The sequence below is a fragment of the Acanthochromis polyacanthus genome, chromosome 12 (assembly GCF_021347895.1).
Source record: "Acanthochromis polyacanthus isolate Apoly-LR-REF ecotype Palm Island chromosome 12, KAUST_Apoly_ChrSc, whole genome shotgun sequence".
NCBI classification, from domain to species: domain Eukaryota; kingdom Metazoa; phylum Chordata; class Actinopteri; family Pomacentridae; genus Acanthochromis; species Acanthochromis polyacanthus.
The window spans coordinates 25374642-25388953 of NC_067124.1; the positions used below are offsets into that span (position 1 = coordinate 25374642).

The window sequence follows — 14312 nt, forward strand, 5'->3', positions numbered from 1 at the left end:
CCAGGTAATACATTTCATTTATTTGCTGCAACAGATTATCTCAGAACATTAACTCTTCTCACTGCCTCAGTTCATGTAATTTCACAAAAAAAAAAATTCATAACATATGAATGAATGTCTGCAGTCTAAGGAGGCGAATAGAAGCCACAAATCCTTTAATCGTTTGTTCTTAATGTTCTTTTTTCTTCTTCTAATTTGGGATTAAACTTCACAGTAGATATTTTGTGGGTTTTGAGGCCAAAAATGTGAAAGATAAACATTTTTATGTTGCTTTAATCCAGATTCATATCAGGTGAAAATATTGAGAGTGTGAAAATTAAAGATTTGCTCTTTCACCTCAGAACTACCTTCTTCTTCTTCTTGTAGCGCACTGCTTGGATCAATTCCACCCAAGCTCAACTGTTTATCCTATTTTTTATGAAGAGCAACACTTTAAAACTCCCTCTGGTAATATCAAAGAGAGGAACTTAAACCACATACAGACTCTTCAGTGGTTTAAATAATCACAGTTACCACTCACTTTCATAACATCCTCTTTTTTTTTTTTTTGACATAACCTGACATGTTTGTGGTAGCCCGTCCATGTTTTCACGTTTACATCTTCTTTTTTCCTAAGGTAGTTCTGGCGTAGTTTGAACTTGTGTTCTGGGTCATTATCTTGCTGTAAGATGAACCCCTGGCCAACCAGGTGCATACCGGAGGGTACTGCATGGCGATGCAGAATGCTCCTCTGAACACAAGATTTATGAAATTTAGGGGAATCTCGAAAACATTATCTGCTATTTTTTCCCTGCTTTTCTATCTTGCTCTGTCTCCATCATCATGGATTGATTCATGCAAGACGGTGATCAATCACTGATTTACTTCAATAAAGACACTGACATGTATGCTGCTAGCGTCTGTTTTCTTATTGTAATTGTTCATATTCTTATCGATACAAATACAAGCCATATCAAGTGCTTCATAAATGTCATTTCTGTCCTTTCTGACCACAAGAAAGTGGAAAAAACGAACTTCCCTGCAAGAATTAGTGTAACATGCAGACTGACAAAAAGTGAAACGACTTTATAAAGAGATAAGAAACGGTAAAACTGTATTAATCCTAAAAGAAATTCTTGTAAAAAGAATTCTTCTGAAAGAACGACCAACATTTTTGTATCACATTTATGTAATAAATGCATCGTCTCATTTACCACTAATGGGAGAATCACTCCTCCTCATTTACAATACAGTATAGTCTCTAAATGTAATAACAGAGAATCAGAAATGTGAATCGCTAATTGTTGTCTGTCATCTGTCTCAACCAGAATGATGAAACTGAATGTTTTCCTTCTGCTGCTCCTGCTGACGATGAGCTCAGCTTCCACTCACAGTAAGAGTATTTTCAGTGTAAAATATCACCAGATGAAGGAGTGAACATCTGAAAAACACTTTGCAGTGCCACTTATGATGTCTAAACAGTAAAATATACATTTTATAAATGGAAGGAGGTAGAAGCAGGTCTGTTGTGAGATCAAGGAGGAGTAAATGTTGACTTTTTATTTTAACTGTCTGGATTTCAGCTTCTGCTTTCAAATCCTTGAACTAGTGGTAAAAACACTGAAAAATGTCTATATTGTTTTTCCTATTTTTTTATTGTTTATTTGCATATGTTTTCTGTCATTGTCTTTAGTGTTGTATGACAAATTTCTTGCCAATTTTTCAAAAAGTCATGCTTTACACATTTACTCCCTGTAGAAAGTAATAGATTACACTCATCACATTATTTTAGTGTTGCTCTGCATCATTGCCTGAGATGCATTTCCATCGAATACTCACTTAAAACCTAACGTTAAGTCTTATATATGCCCACACATCAGCACAAATTTGAATTTAATGCTCTTTAGTAAAGTTTGACCAAAAAAACAACAGCAAAGTTGTGGAAAACCAGCCTAATGAGCATAAATGTCAAGACAAGGCTGAACTGCATTTCTAAGAGAGTCAAAGAAAAACTTGCAGGAGTTGTATGGCGTTAGATAACTGTGTTACAGAAAAATGTAATGTGATTACAGTAATGAGTAGCCCTGACACTGAACATGTCTTCTAAATGTTTTCCAACTGTATCATTCACAGAAAATGTGGCCTTGCATGGAAAAGCTACTCAGTCAAATCGTTTTGAGCACGATATGTCAAGTGCCTCAAACGCAATTGATGGAAACCGTGATTCTGAATTCTCACACGGATCGTGCACACATACTGCAGAAGAGACCAACCCCTGGTGGAGAGTGGACTTGCTGGAGCCCTACATCATCACCTCCATCACCGTCACCAACAGAGGAGACTGCTGTTCAGAAAGGCTCAACGGGCTGACCATCCACATAGGCAACTCTTTGACCAACAACGGCTTGGATAACCCAAAGTAAGTCAATATAAGAGATAAGCAAATATCTTGAAGTTACTACAGGACTGACTGCTTTATGAGGCTTAGTTCCATCAGTACTCTATGTGTTACTTGTGCATTAATCCATGCCATTATCATGGTAACGGTATGAGTTTTTTGAGTATTGACTGTCTGGTTATTTGCTATCATCAAGAGCAGTGGACTGACTGCAGGTGGACAGAGCAAGGAGGGAGTGGGTCCTAGGTAGCAGAGGTGGTGTGTGGCCGGAGCTGTGGCAGAGACAGACAGGTGCTGAAGTGAGGATTGAAGGAATGGTGTTCCAGGATTGTTCCAGAGGCTGGTGATGGCAAGGAGTAGAGCAGAGCAGCAGGCAGGCGGGATCCGGAACTGAAGGACAGAAAAACGGAATTAGAACTAGAAATTGTTTGTAGCTGGATTTTGAACTAGGGGCGAAACACTGAGTTGTTCAATGGCCCAGCGAAGAGTGGTGGCAGTGCCCCGCTTATATGGTGAAGGAGAGGGAGTTGTTGCTGATTGCTCCCACCTACCCATGATTACCAGTAGACAGCACCTGTCCACAACACCACACACCAAGCTCACGCCCACCTGTAGAGAAAGAGAGAAAGAGAAGCTGCCACTATGTGGCATGAGATACAGAGGCCGTGACAGACATAATGTAACACAACTGCATTCATAACAAAGGACAATAAAGTTGAGTACAATCGTCATCTCATGTGGGCAACAGCACATGCTGTATATGGAAAGACAGCATCGTGTTAACGATTGCTAGCTACACAGTGGAGATTTATACTGATGATACAACATGGTCCATGGTCCACTTAAAAAAAAAAAAAAAGTGGCGAAATTATTCTGGGACACACAATATCTAACCAAGTGAAGCTAGCTAAACTTCTATATAGTTGTCAAGTTAGTTAACATTGCGTTGCCCTCAGACATTCACAGACACGTCACCTCATTATAAATCCTCCATTGCTTTGAGGATTACCCATAATCCTTTGCTATTAGTATTCATGGAGGTAAACCTTTATGGAGGGCAGGTGACGTTGTTGTCCCATTTAGCTGGATTTAATCTGAACCTTTTTCACTATGTTGCATATATGCAGCCATGGAAAAATCATTAGACCACCGTTGTTTTCTTAAGTTTCTTGGTCATTTTAATGCCTGGTACAACTAAAGGTAAAGTTGTTGGGAGAAATATAACAACAACATAGCTCATAAGCTTTTAATTTAGGAGCTGATATTTTGCCATTTTCCATGGTTTTCTTGATAATAACCAAAATCACTTAAGTTCTTACATCAGTAGCTATGGCTTTGTACTGCCAAAAACAGTGCTTTTAGGCATTCCACGTTTTCTTTTCTGTCTAAGTCACATGATACACACAGGAGTTAGTACTTGATTGTACAACCATTGATTTTGATGGCTGCAGCCATGCATCTTGGTAAACTCTCCACCAGCTTCTGTCACAGCAGCCCATTTCTGTTCACAAATTCAAACAAATTTGTTTTGTTTTTGGGCTTGCGGTTCTTCATTTTGCATTTGATTTTCCACAGGTTTTCATTTGGATTTACATCTGGTGATTGAGCAGGCCAAGGCATATGTCTCATGTTCTGGTTCTCCATCCAGGCTTCAACTGACCTTACTGTGCAGCAAGGGGCATTTTCTTGTTGGAAAATCCAGTCATTGTTGGCAGGAAAGAGGTTTCCAGCTGATGGAAGAAAACTGTTTTCAAGAGTAGCCCTGTACATGACCTGGTTCATTCACCCTTCACACAGTTGCATTTTCCCTGTTCCACCCGTACTGAAACAACCCCAGAGAGTCACTGATCCACCCTCATGTTTTACTGGAGGGGCAAGATAGTCTGGTCTGTAGGCTTCTTCAGGCTTCCTCCTAACCAGTAAGTTGGCTGGAGTGGACATCAACTGAAAATTGGATTCATCACTGAAGAGAACCTTAGCCCAATCATCAACAGTCCAATCCTCATGATCCCTAGCAAAGAGTAACCGCGCTTTCCTCTGCTTTTCGTTGATGAAGAGCTTCTTCATGCCCTGTGTGACTTCAGATCAGCTTCAGAAAGTTGGTTTCCAACTGTCCTTGTCGAACAAAACACATTTCTCGACAGTGGTCACTCATTTTTAAGATCCCTGGAGGTCTGACGAAGATTCCTGACACAGGAACGGGTGACTGCACCATCATCTCATGGGGTAGAAAGATGTTTCCTGCTGCGACCAGCTAGCAATTTCGTCGTACCATGTCTTGGAGACCTTCAGTTTTTTTGCAACCTGTCTCTCACTTATGCTAATTTCCAGCAGTGCCAAGACGGTTGCCTTTGTGACTTCACATAATTCTCTCTTTCTAGGCATTATGTGAGACCTGACAACTTCTGAGTTGTGCTACGGCTTGAATGTAAACAGGAAACCACTCTAGGCCTTTGCAAACTTGGGAATACAATTAAGCTTAAGCATGTAAAATAAGACTAAATATTATGTAATCAGCTGCATTTTTTGTTGTGTTCATTGTATTTAGACGTTTTTCCATATGGAAAAACGTCTAAAACTGAGCTTAGTTTAAGCAATCATGACACTTAAAAAGAAAAAATCCATACCTAAGTTGTGTTTTGATAATAGATCAATCCTTTTGAGAAAATTTTGATTAAAAAATCATTTAAATTCTTTAATTTCAGCTTCTTAAATGTGAATATTTTCTGAATATATATATATATATATATATATATATATATATGCATATATATATGTCACAGGCCAAATTAGAATCCAGGCAGATTTAGAATCCGCCTAGGCGAAATCAAAATCCTACCATGGTTGTTGTAAAGATTTCAGTTTTGATATATCAATAGCCTATATACTAGAAAGAATAACCCTACACTTAACCCTGACCCTAACCCTAACCCGAACCCTCTAACAGGATTTTGGTATACAGTATATGAAAAAAACAACCCAGAAACTACTTTGACAACATAATTTTTTCCCTGCTTATTTTGCCAAGTGTTCAGGACAAAAGTTGACATTACTTCTTGACATTATTTACCTTGTATCTGAAACCAAATTTCAAGGTACATACGTAATGTTAGGGAAAACAAATACTTACATTAACAGAGCATATCATATTCAAAACTCTTCAAATTTCAATGTCGCCTCGGCGAAATCAAAATTCTAATTCTGCCTAGGCGGATTTAAAATCTGCCTGGATTCTAATTTTGCCTGTAACATATATACACTGCTCAAAAAAATTAAAGGAACACTTTTTAATCTAAGTATTGCATCAAATCAGTGAAACATTTGGGATACTGATCTGGTCAAGTAAGTAACTGAGGGGCTTTTTAGTCAGTTTCAGCTGATTTGGTGTTCATAAAATTAACAACAGATGCACTAGAGGGGTAACAATGAGACAACCCCCAAAACAGGAATGAGTTTACAGGTGAAGGCCACTGACATTTTTTTCCTTCCTAATATTGTCTGACTGTTTTTCACTAGTTTTGCATTTGGCTAGGGTAAGTGTCACTTCTGGTAGCATGAGGCGATACCTGGACCCTACAGAGGTTCCACAGACAGTCCAACTCCTCCAGGATGGAACATCAATGCGTGCCATTGCCAGAAGGTTTGCTGTGTCTCCCAGCACATTCTCAAGCGCATGGAGGAGATTCCAGGAGACAGGCAGTTTGTCTGGAAGAGCTTGACAGGGCTGTCGAAGGTCCTCAACTGATCAGCAGGACAGGTATCTGCTCCTTTGTGCAAGGAGGAACAGGATGAGCACTGCAATAGCTCTACAAAATGACCTCCAGCAGACCACTGGTGTGAATGTCTCTGACCAAACAATCAGAAAGAGATGTAATGAGAGTGGTCTGAGGGCCCAGCGTCCTCTAGTGCCCGCTGTGCTCGCTGACTGGCACCGTGGAGCTCGGCTGGCATTTGCCATAGAACACAGGAATTTGCAAGTCCACCACTGGTGCCCTGTGCTTTTCACAGATGAGAGCAGGTTCACCCTGAGCACATGTGACAGACATGAAAGGGTCTGGAGAAGCCGTGGAGAACGTTATGCTGCCTGTAACATTGTTCAGCATGACCGGTTTGGTGGTGGGTCAGTGATGGTGTGGGGAGGCATATCCATGTACCATGTAGGGACGCACAGACCTCTACAGGCTGGACAATGGCATTCTGACTGCCATTAGGTATCAGGATGAAATCCTTTGACCCATTGTCAGACCCGACATTGGTGCAGTGGTCCTGGATTCCTTCTGGTGCACGACAATGCCCAGTCTTATGTGGTAAGAGAACTCATGCAGTTCCTGGAGGATGAAGGAACTGATACCATTAGCTGGCCCCCACGCTCACCTGACCCGAATCCAATAGAACACCTTTGGAACATTATGTTTTGTTCCATCTGACACCATCAGGTTGCTCCTCAGACTGTCCAAGAGCTCAGTGATGCCCTGGTCCAGTTCTGGGAGGAGATACCCCAAAACACCATCCATCGTCTCATTCAGAGCTTGTCCCGGCATCGTCAGTCATGCATACAAGCATATGGAGGTCATACAAACTACTGAGTACCATTTTGAGTTGCTGCCAAGGAATTTCAGCAAGATGGACTAGCCTGCCACATCAGTTTTTCACTTTGATTTTGGGGTGTCTTGAATTTAGCCCTCCTGGGGGGTTGATAATTTTCATTCCCTTCAAACAATGTGGCACTTTTCATTCCTAACACATTGTCCAGTCCATATCAATATACATATCCAGTTTGTTTTTCCCCCGCATTGAAATATGATGTGTTTTCAAAGTGTTCCTTTAATTTTTTTGAGCAGTGTATATATAGATAGGTCGAGATATAGATATATGAGGCATATATATAAGGCATTATTACAAAATGATCAATGTTACTGACTTCAGTCTGAAGATGCAATGTTTCACTGACCCATCCATCAACTCCAGCCTCTTCCCTACACTAATTTTGTGACACCATAATGACTAATGCTGTCAGAAGTGTTTCTTTTTTCTTCCCTTTACATTCTTTAGCACCTTGAACTTGTTCAGAAGCTGAAAATTTTGTGATCCAAGCACAGAAAAAAGCGATATCTCCTATTACAATTTACTAGCAGAGAAAACATGATTGAAGATACAATATGTCTGGGCTGTTCAGTAACCCAGGTGAGCTAGGACTTACAGGAAAGGTGGTTAGCTAAAGAGTGCTAAAACATCAGTGATAAATTTCATTCTTTTAAAAAAAATGAAAACCCCTATCTTCTCTCTCCAATGTTAATCAACTGCTGCCATGGGAAACTTAATTTCTCTCTTTTCTGTTAGGGTTGGTACAGTTGCTGTTGCTGGTCGAGGAGAATCAGTCACTGTGACTTTCACTGACCGTGTTGAGGGACGTTATGTGATTTTGACTTTACCTGGTTCCCAAAAAGTCCTTACACTCTGTGAAGTGTAAGTCTACGGGTACCATGCCCCAACTGGTGAGATTTTGAGCTATTACACCAAATAAATGTAGACTGGATGTAGCCATTTTAATATTAAATATAGACTTGTATAAGCTTGAAGATTCTAGTTTAGATATTAAAAGCTTTGATATACACACTTTGTTATTAAAAATCAAAGGTGGCTGGAAGATATTTGTATTCAATTTATGATGACAGTGGTCTCTATAAAATTACATATATTTCTGTTTAAAGTTGCCAATTACTTGGAGACTTGCATTTCAATGATAAAAATCTTTGTTTTGGTTAATAAACACCTTCTCATGTCAACACCAACTAAATTCTTTTTGCAGATGAGAATCTTGCACTCCATGGAAAAGCCACACAGTCAACAGTATATTTATCTGGCATAGCATATAATGCCATAGATGGGAATCGTGAAGGCAACTGGGACATGGGCTCCTGCACTCACACGGACAAGATCATGAGTCCCTGGTGGCGACTGGATCTAGGTAAAACACATAAAGTGTTTACTGTCAAGGTAGCCAACAGAAACACTTTCTCAGAACGACTCAATGGAGCAGAAATCCGCATTGGAAATTCTCTTGTCGACAACGGCAACAACAACCCCAGGTAATTTACAGACTTTCAACTTAGTCTTTGGTGTCCTGATTCACATTTTAGGTTTCATTTGTGTTCCAGACACACAAAACATCATTTTGGTCCAGATTAAACTGTCTCAACTAGTATTGGATAGGTTAATGTGAAACGTTCCAGTAATTCACAGTGAATGCTTGTGTTGCTGAGTGTAAACAGGACTGGTAAGTTGTATGAGACACAAGTGTTGCATATTGAGTGTTGTGCTGCCCCCTGATGGCCATAGAAGTTACTCTTCCCGTAAATATCCTCGGTGCTTTTCATCACTCAAACTTATGTCTCCTTTTGTTGTCTCTCCTGCCGTGACCCAGTAATTGTTCTCTTTTTGCCACAATGGAGGATCTTCTTCTAGAAAAGCATAGAACGAAAATACAAAGCTTCATCCCACCCCTCGCACCCTGATTAGAACAAGTCAGGATGTGAGCAAGAGTAGCGAGGAAACACAGTAGCATGAAGAAAAGTCTCCAATGTATCACCAATGGCTTGAGGCCTTCACATACAGATCCCTTACAAAGCCTTACCAGCTCCAAGCCATATTTTTGACCAATGACCCCCATATGTATCAGAGTGCACCTTGAGGCCGGCAGTACTGAGATCTGCAGTTTTTGGACTCAAACACTGTTGACAATATGCATTCCCATGTCTGCATTTTTGTGAAACTCCACATTTTTAAGCTGGATTTAAACCTGTATGAGTCCATAAACTACAATTAGTGTATATTGTTTTGAAATGCTTCAATCCAGTGATTTCTGATTCTTCTTTCAGGTGTGCTGTGATCACAAGTATTCCAGGAGGTGCTGTCACGGAGTTCAATTGCAACGGAATGGACGGCCGCTACGTTAATATCGTCATACCTGGCAGAGCAGAGCACCTTACTCTGTGTGAGGTTGAGGTGTACGGCTCAAGGCTGGGTTAGGTCTTATGCCTACTTCCTCAGTTGATTGTGTAACTGCAGTGTCAGCCAGCCTGCACTATATTCCATGTTTGGCCTTGTTTCAGTTCCTGATGCTGTTGTTAAGTAATAATACTGAACTGTTGATTTGCCGTCACTCTACATGCTGCAAGATAAATCTCTGTATGTAACCAGCAATGAAATACTATTAAATCACTTCTGCATCCATGTTGCATTTTAATTTTGAGCCGGGAGGGGCGGCTGTACACAGAGGGAGGCTTCATAGATTGCACATTCTGGAAGAAATCCAATGTAAAACCATTTTAAAGCTGGAAGGGATTACTTTAATAGAAAAAAAGCTTCTAAAGATATACCTTTGGTTCACAGATGAGGCTTCATGGGTTAAACTAGTGACAGATGATTAACAGTAACTGACTGATAAATCAACTGTTTGTCCAATAAGCTAATTACTTGCATTCCATAGTGGTTGGTTTCTGGATTCCTTTCAATACCTTTCATCCACTCTGGGCTACTTATTTCAAACAAGGCTGTAACTGTTTTGTTTTATTTCCTCAAAAAATGGTCAATTTCAGATCTCTGAAAAGGCCAGCTCCAAACTGCCCCATGACTAAGCGAATGCATATCTGAGTGTTACATTATGTTCCCATATTGTGCATCAATTTGTGCACAAAAACTCCATTAGGGCTCGTGATTGGATGAGATTAATGGTGTCAGTGACATCTGCATTTTTATACAGTCAGGAATCAGTGCAAGCTCTGCATTTTAGAGTGAGACTTGCCATCACTAAAAGCAAAAAAGACTAATTTATCGAGTGTTTCACTCCTATGCACAATGAGGTGTTAGTGACTGTTAAAGTCAGGTTGTATATAAAAAGTCTGTGAAGAACAACTGCTGTGGACTGAACAAAACATTACTGAACAGAAATTAAAGGATAATTCCAGCTGATTACAACCTAGTCTGTTTCCCAGGTGACCAACACACGTGACTGTGCAAGTTGATTAGGTCACTCGACAAGCATTCATTTACAAAACTGGCCATGCAAGCAGAAAATTTTCTGGATTTGCTCTGTAATGTCAAAAATGAATCATGTAAAAATATTTTCTGGAAAGCATCAGGAGCTTTGGATTTCTGCCCTGATATATGGTGTTCGTCTGAATCTCAAAAATGGGAGTGGAGAGTAGGTTAGCATGACCCACAGAGCCATTAAGCCCTCATAAATGGGAAATACAGCAGGTTGAAATTAAACAGAATAAAAGAAAAGATGGTTTTCATTTCTATATTTAAAAAAAAAAACGTAATCATGGCAAATACTTTATTTTTTTTAAATACAGACAAAATAGACAAATATTATAAAAGACATCTGGAACACACCAAGGCCCGCAACAGGAATAAACTGTATATGTCAAAGTGTTTGTGGAGGTCTAACAACAGCACCACTCCTTAAAAACGGGCACCTACAAGATCACTTGCAAACTGAGCCACAACCGAGAAGAACAGCTCTGAAATCAGCTGGACTGCATGACTTGTTCAACCGCTCGCTCTTGCACACTTTATCTCAGCACAGAAGATCTTTTGGAATTATGAACGCACCTTTTTCACCTCACTAATCTAATTAGTTCCTTAATCTCATCTACAAGCCCATTTAATGAAGTAATTTACCCCAAAGTGTGAGGATTCAATTAGTTCTATGGGTAACTATGGAAAAAATACCTTAAACCCAAGAGAAGTTCTTTCACAAAATGTTTGATAAGTTGTTACAAATGAATATGAGGAACATGTTGGAAGAGGAAACATGCAACAGAAAACTCTGAACTGCCAAACATCTGGTGGAAGAGTCGCTCCTGTTGCCACGCACGTGTCGGTAGTTTGACATTTTCAGAAGATCCAAGCCACTCATGTCTGTCTGTTAAATACAAACAGCTATAGCCAGTAAGATAAAAGATTAGCTTAGCATTAATACTGAAATACAAAGGGAAACAGCCAGCCTGACTCTACAATCTAAAATTGTAGTTTTGCAGGCACATGGACTTGTGATCACATGATGACTGTTCTCAGCCAGAAATAGTCCAGCACATAATTTCCCATAAAAACCACCACTTCACACTTTTAGAGGTGCCTGCAGGTGTATTTTTGAAGTAGCCTGACAGAGCCAGTTTTTAGGCTAATCTAATTTTTATATTTAAAGTACAGGCATGTAGCAGTTTTTCTTATCTAACTCTCAGTGAGAGTAATAAGGTGCATTTCCCAAAATGTCAAACTATTTCTTGCAAAGACAAACAACTGTTACAGGTACTGTACCACAAACCTAATGTGTGCTGATTCGTTTTGCTTTTTTTTTTTTTTAAAGCAGCCCTCATTCTGAAAAAGTAGTTCCAAGCTTTAGAAGCAAAGCAAGGCAGGTGAAAAAAAAGTATGCACATGATTTAACTTAAAAGCTTAAAATATCCAGTCAGCTTGATTATACGGAGACAAAGCAACAACACAATATGCCGCTGTGGTGCCACTGCTATTTGAACCCACAGTGGGTGTAAAAGACACTTTCTGACAGTACAAGTGACTGATGTGACAAACATATCTGTTCCTCAATAGATTTTTCTTCAATGATCTCATTTGAACTGTGCAGTACAAACAACACACTTACAAAACTGCACTTAGAGGAATAGTCTGTGATTTTTGGAACCATGCGTAGTTGTTTTCTAAGATGACAAGATCGATCATCCATATGTGAAGTCACAATTGCTGGGCAGCTGGCATAGCTTAGCACAAACTGTGCTCTTGTCACAACCTCAAAATAAGAATTTTTCTGAAAGCTCAGAGCTTATGAGTTGTGACTTAAGTTATTTCATTCAATTTCAGAATATCTGAGAAAAACGTAAATAAAATCCAAAACATTGTGTACTTCCCATGTGCAATCACAAGTTCCATTTGAAGGCAACAAAAGACTCAAAGCACAGCTGCAATTAGCCCAACAATAAAAATACTAAAGTAAACACATGAAGTGACTTGTCTGGAGTTAACAGTTCAGGGACAGCGGTGGACTCACATCAACAGCAGATCAGCTCCTATACACATATCGGTCAGACTTCTGACAGCAAGAAGAAGAGCAGCTTTGTTTGATAGGTTTGACTGGACGACATGAAAACGTCAAAAGTGAAAATAGTGTGTGCAGGAGTTTAACCAAAACAGGACCAAGCTTGTGGAACACTGTTTAAACAGAACGACATGCATCCCAGGTGACTCTTCTGACACTTGAATGCCACGTGCACGCAAAAACCACAAATTTACCTTGAATTAGTGAGGCATCCCTCTTTTGTCTTTTTCTGTGCTAAGGTAAGCTAATCATATCCAGACTGTAGCTACATACTTACTGCACTGTACAGAAATGAGAGTGGAATCAACCTTCTCATCTGACTCTCAGAGCGAACTGAATGAGTGCATTTCATAAAATGTTTATTGTGGACCGACGAAGGAACCCACAACTGCTACCACTTACATAAACTTCACTGCTACGAGTAGTTCAGATTGGCTGTCACAGAACTCACAAGTTGATGGTTCTTAATCACTAAAACTACATCTTTCATGTGCTACAGTACCCTGAATATTAATAACAAGACTTCCTTTGGCAATAAACAATGATCCAAAAAGCACGAGGAACCTTTCAAAGGCTGTACATGAGCATTTTACAAAACAACAGTTTGGGTATTTACAAAAAAGTTGTAACAGGGCAGTTTTGAGTAATCTACTGTTTTTGTTTACAAAGTTTGGCCATTAAAAACTATATTTTAAACTAATTATAACTAAACTCAACTAAGAACAAAAGCTCTTCTACTACGTTAAATTTCTGCTAAAGTCTTCGAGTGAATTCAGACTAGACACAGATGCTGAACGACATGTTTTAAAAAGATTTTGAAAAGCTTCCAAACATGAACAGTTTTCCCCTGCGATTGCCAAGACTCCTAAAACACCATGATCTTCAAAGAAAACAGCGCAACAGCTTGAAGTTGCATAAAAATGCTCACACAAATAAATTATACAAATAGTGTACTACTGAAAGAAATCTCTTCAGAGATCAACACTGTGCATAACAATAGAGTTTGCAAAGGTATTGCTTCACAGTATGTGGACATCACTGATTGGTCCTTCCAAATAAAGTTTACTTCTGAAGTGAAAGTCAAAGAAAATCATTGTAAGCAGTAAAAAAAAACAAAAAAAACAGATGTAAAAACAGCTTCCCTTAAAATAAGGAAACTCATTAACACAACCGCTGTAACAAGCTAAAACAAGAGCTACAACACCTTTGGACTTTTACTAGGGCACCACCAAGAGCAAAATGAGAACGCTGCTGGTTGACAAAGATGCAGCAATAAAAATGTTGGCAAGAGACTTTAAGTTACAAATACTGAGAACTGTGAGGCCACCAAGAGTGGTTAAACTCATGGCATACTGTTTTGGCATGTCGAACTTGTTTTTAGTCCGTCGCTCAGCGAATCAGAACAACAATAATTTAAAAAGTGGAACTACAAGGGTTTGAGTTTTAGGAAGTAAAAAGCAGCAACAACAGTGAGTGACCAAAAATATAAAGGAAAAGAAATGGTGGAAACAAGTTTGGTGCTGAGCCAAGTCCATCCAGCGATGTTATCTGAGGTCTTTGGTGACTTTGGGGACTTTTAGGACTTTGTAAATGTCATTGGAAAAGACTGTAGTGAAGTGGGGTCGTGAGTTCCTGGACATGTGAGTGCAGAGGGGAATTTTACCAACATCTTGGGGATCCTCAATGTCCCAAATCTCTGGCATGCTGCATCCAGGCCTACAAAATAGAGAACAATGAGGAAAAAGAATGAAATAGGAGCTATTTTTTTCATTCCGCTTTACGACCTACTGTGAGAGAGCACTGATGGTGTTGAGGTAC

General features: G+C 39.5%; 2 protein-coding genes across 2 annotated transcripts in view; one reads left to right on the top strand and one right to left on the bottom strand.

The window, feature by feature from the left end:
- The first annotated feature begins 1260 nt into the window (after positions 1-1260).
- On the top strand, positions 1261-9406 carry LOC127530234 (fucolectin-3-like). The gene is given in 5 exon segments (XM_051956408.1): positions 1261-1372; positions 2113-2398; positions 7718-7872; positions 8187-8466; positions 9256-9406. Coding segments are annotated over 5 exon segments (936 nt in total). The 5' UTR covers positions 1261-1308.
- Positions 9407-10701: 1295 nt separating this feature from the next.
- The window catches only part of dpy19l1l (dpy-19-like 1, like (H. sapiens)), a 33743-nt gene continuing 30132 nt past the window's right edge, over positions 10702-14312 (bottom strand). Inside the window, 1 exon segment of the mRNA XM_051957050.1 lies at positions 10702-14210. Coding sequence (XP_051813010.1) covers positions 14039-14210 — 172 coding nt within the window. The 3' untranslated portion in view covers positions 10702-14038.